This window comes from Sinocyclocheilus anshuiensis, unplaced genomic scaffold (genome assembly GCF_001515605.1).
Source record: "Sinocyclocheilus anshuiensis isolate Anshui unplaced genomic scaffold, SAMN03320099.WGS_v1.1 scaffold152, whole genome shotgun sequence".
NCBI lineage: Eukaryota > Metazoa > Chordata > Actinopteri > Cypriniformes > Cyprinidae > Sinocyclocheilus > Sinocyclocheilus anshuiensis.
This window is the reverse complement of record NW_015555781.1, coordinates 2750057-2753101: the sequence shown is the minus strand read 5'-3', so window position 1 is coordinate 2753101 and position 3045 is coordinate 2750057. Positions and strand designations below refer to the sequence as shown.

At 38.6% G+C, this 3045-nt stretch overlaps 1 protein-coding gene across 1 annotated transcript in view; it reads right to left on the bottom strand.

The window, feature by feature from the left end:
- LOC107674633 (protein sidekick-1-like) overlaps nucleotides 1–3045 on the bottom strand; it is a 370868-nt gene that overhangs the window by 190454 nt on the left and 177369 nt on the right. Inside the window, exon 4 of the mRNA XM_016468661.1 lies at nucleotides 1518–1665. Within this exon, the coding sequence (XP_016324147.1) occupies nucleotides 1518–1665 (148 nt within the window). The remainder of the gene's footprint in view (nucleotides 1–1517; nucleotides 1666–3045) is intronic.

Below are 3045 nucleotides of genomic sequence, written 5' to 3'. Positions count from 1 at the left end.
TGCTGAATACCATAGTGAGTTTACATTTTCTCATATTTTAAATATATACAGACAAACACATACATGAGTCAAGCAGTGCCATGAACCATCGTTCTGCCCTTTAAATTGTTACATATAACTGTATATATATATCAAAAGCTTTTAAACGTCCTCAAGTAAGATTTTTAGATGTTTTTGAAAGAAGGCTCTTATGCTCACCCAAGCCTGCATTTACTTGATCAAAAAATTTTGAAATATTACTACAATTTAAAATAACTGTTTTCTATTTTAATATACTTTAAAATGTAATTTACTCCTGTGATGCAAAGCTGAATTTTCAGCATCATTGCTCCAGTCTTCACTGTCAGGTGATCCTTCAGAAATCATTCTAATATACTGATTTGCTGCTCAAAAAATATTTCTTCTATGTGCAAACATTATGCTGTTTAATATTTTTGTGGAACAGAACAGAATATTTTTGATGAATAGAAAGTTCAAAAGAACAGCATTTATAAAACAGATTAGCAACATTATAAAAGTCTTTAATGTCACTTTTGATAAATTCAATGCTTCCTTCCTACATAAAAGTCTTAATTTCTTTCAAAAAACAAAACAAAACAAAACTCTTACTGACCTCAATGGGCAAGGCAAACTGCTCATGATAGATTAGCATTTACACAACAAATGTGATTTGGTCCCATGCGTATTTGACTACTTATGAGGCATGACTGATTGAATCACACATGGTGATTGGTTGTCCACATGTGATTGGATCAACGAGACGTATAATAATTCCAGGTGTAAATAGAATCACAGAACCACGACCACAGTTCTACAGCTCACTTTGTGTTTTTTCATTGAAAATAAAACTGCCTGAACGTCGACCTAACTAATCAATCCAAGCCCGAAGCCAAACGGAACGAATGCAAATCAATACTACCGGAGTCTATTTCTAAATTTACCTGCGTTAGCCTGCTTACTTTTCAATTACACCTTCTACCGAAATCAACTGCAATTCTCAAATGGGCGCACCGCTGTATGCGTGGAGTGAAAGGTGAGTCATTAGATGTGTTTCAGTGGTGGAGTTTTATTTGGGTTTCGTCAGAATGAAAGACACTTGACTGATAACGGCGAAGCAGATCAGCCTCGTCGATCTCAGCCTGGGAGAGCTGCTAATTAGAAAAAGGCAATGAAGAACTACCGTAGCAAGATTAAAGAAAGGCTGAGAACAGGCATTAATTGTTCTTCTGTGACAAGGCAGTGGGAGAACAACACTCACGCACACACTCAAAGAAAGCCGTGCACAGTATCCATGTCTTCTGCATCACTGGCTGAAGTGTCTCTCTGTTTTTTCCCAACATTTTCCAGTGTGGGTCGCCATAAGTGGATGCCCGAAGGGATTAAGAGTGAACACTGAAGGTGATTACATCTCTTACGTGAACCCAAAGCCATAGGGACCTGTGCTGGGTCACCCAGAACTTTCCTAATGAGCAGGAGTTCAGGTTTAAAGATTAGACAAGCAATTAAGCTCTACTTACACTCTGTTGCTGGGAATGATCTTGAAGCCGTCCCTGAACCATGTCACCTGTGGCCGCGGGAAGCAACTGACCACTGGGAAGTTTAGGATGGCGGCCCGTCCCTGTGTCACTGTCTTTCTTTGGTCATTGTCGATAAAGTCGCCCATATCTGTGAGAAGAAAGCCAAGGATCTTATTACAAAATGGGTGAACTTGTTTTCACGAAACAGAGCAGGCTTTTGGGTACAAACTGCAGAGGTATTCAATCAGAAACATTTATTCAAACATTTATTCATGGTGCACAGCACCACAAGATTGCATCACCATGCAGAATAAAAGAACGTCTAGCACATTGTGCTTTGAATTTGGTGACATAATTCCAGAGGTGCAGTTTTCACATCGATTTAAAGTGTTTAGAAGTTCTAATTTCTGGTTTTAAAAAGCTGAAAACCAACTGCAGCAAGTAAACAATACCCCTAAACTAGCAAAACTTGCACTGACCTGCCAGATTTTTAGAAAAAAACAGTTAGAACTACTGTGTGAATGTCATGAATGAAAAACATTATATGTTTATAATGGGTCCTCGTCCACTTCTCAGATTGTTCTACCACTCTTCTGGGAATTGCCTTAAAAGGACTATGTTGCTAAAATTACACACTTCACCTAACAAGCAATCTTGTCTGCTGGTTTGGTTTGGGTAAATGAGGAGAGATGTCATTTCAGATGATCTTAAAATAATTATTTCTCTTATTATCACTAGCATGAACATGGCCTATTTTATGATAACTCCATCATGGCTGAATGTTTCTCTGAGTTAAAATGTTGAAGCATCTAGAACTGTCAGTCTGAGTCAATGTGATCCTTTAGAGCATGTTTTAAATGCTAGAGTAAAGGTCCAAGCCTAAAAACTCAGCTTTTCTACCACAGCCATCTTCCTCATTCAGTGTAAATCCTACCTTATTCAAAGCATATCTGGCAACCTTTAAGAGGTATCACTCAGGTCTTCGCATGTAAGTGCAAGAAAGAGAATCTGCTTTTTTCCCCCTTTTCCCATGCATTTACTAAAAATAAGGATTTTTCAAGCTTCAAGCACCATAAAAGTGCTTATATAGTGCTTATAAAATATATATATATCAGTGGCGTTCCGTCCATATAAGCTGCAAATGCTCCGCATACCCAGGCCATTTGAGAGAATAAGATCACGGGATATAAGTGATTATAGATGATTATAAGTTGATCCCTTGTCATTTGAAATGTAACTTAAAGCGTAAAGAGTTAGGAATAAGTACATAAAATGATTTATTTGCCAAACGGCAGTAATTTTCTTTAAATCTACCAGTTACGGTTGCTTCCGGGCGAGCGGATTCTCCTCAGCTTTCTCGCCTCCGCTCTATTGCTATGACTCGTCAGGATTGTAGCGCGTTCTCAGTGTTTTGCTGGTCTGCGGCTGAATTCATGCGCGAGGTAAGCTGTCAGCTAAACACTCGCCCAAGTGGAAAAATGTGCTGCTGCTGTCAGATCTCGATTGCCGAAAATCACATTGTGTTTGA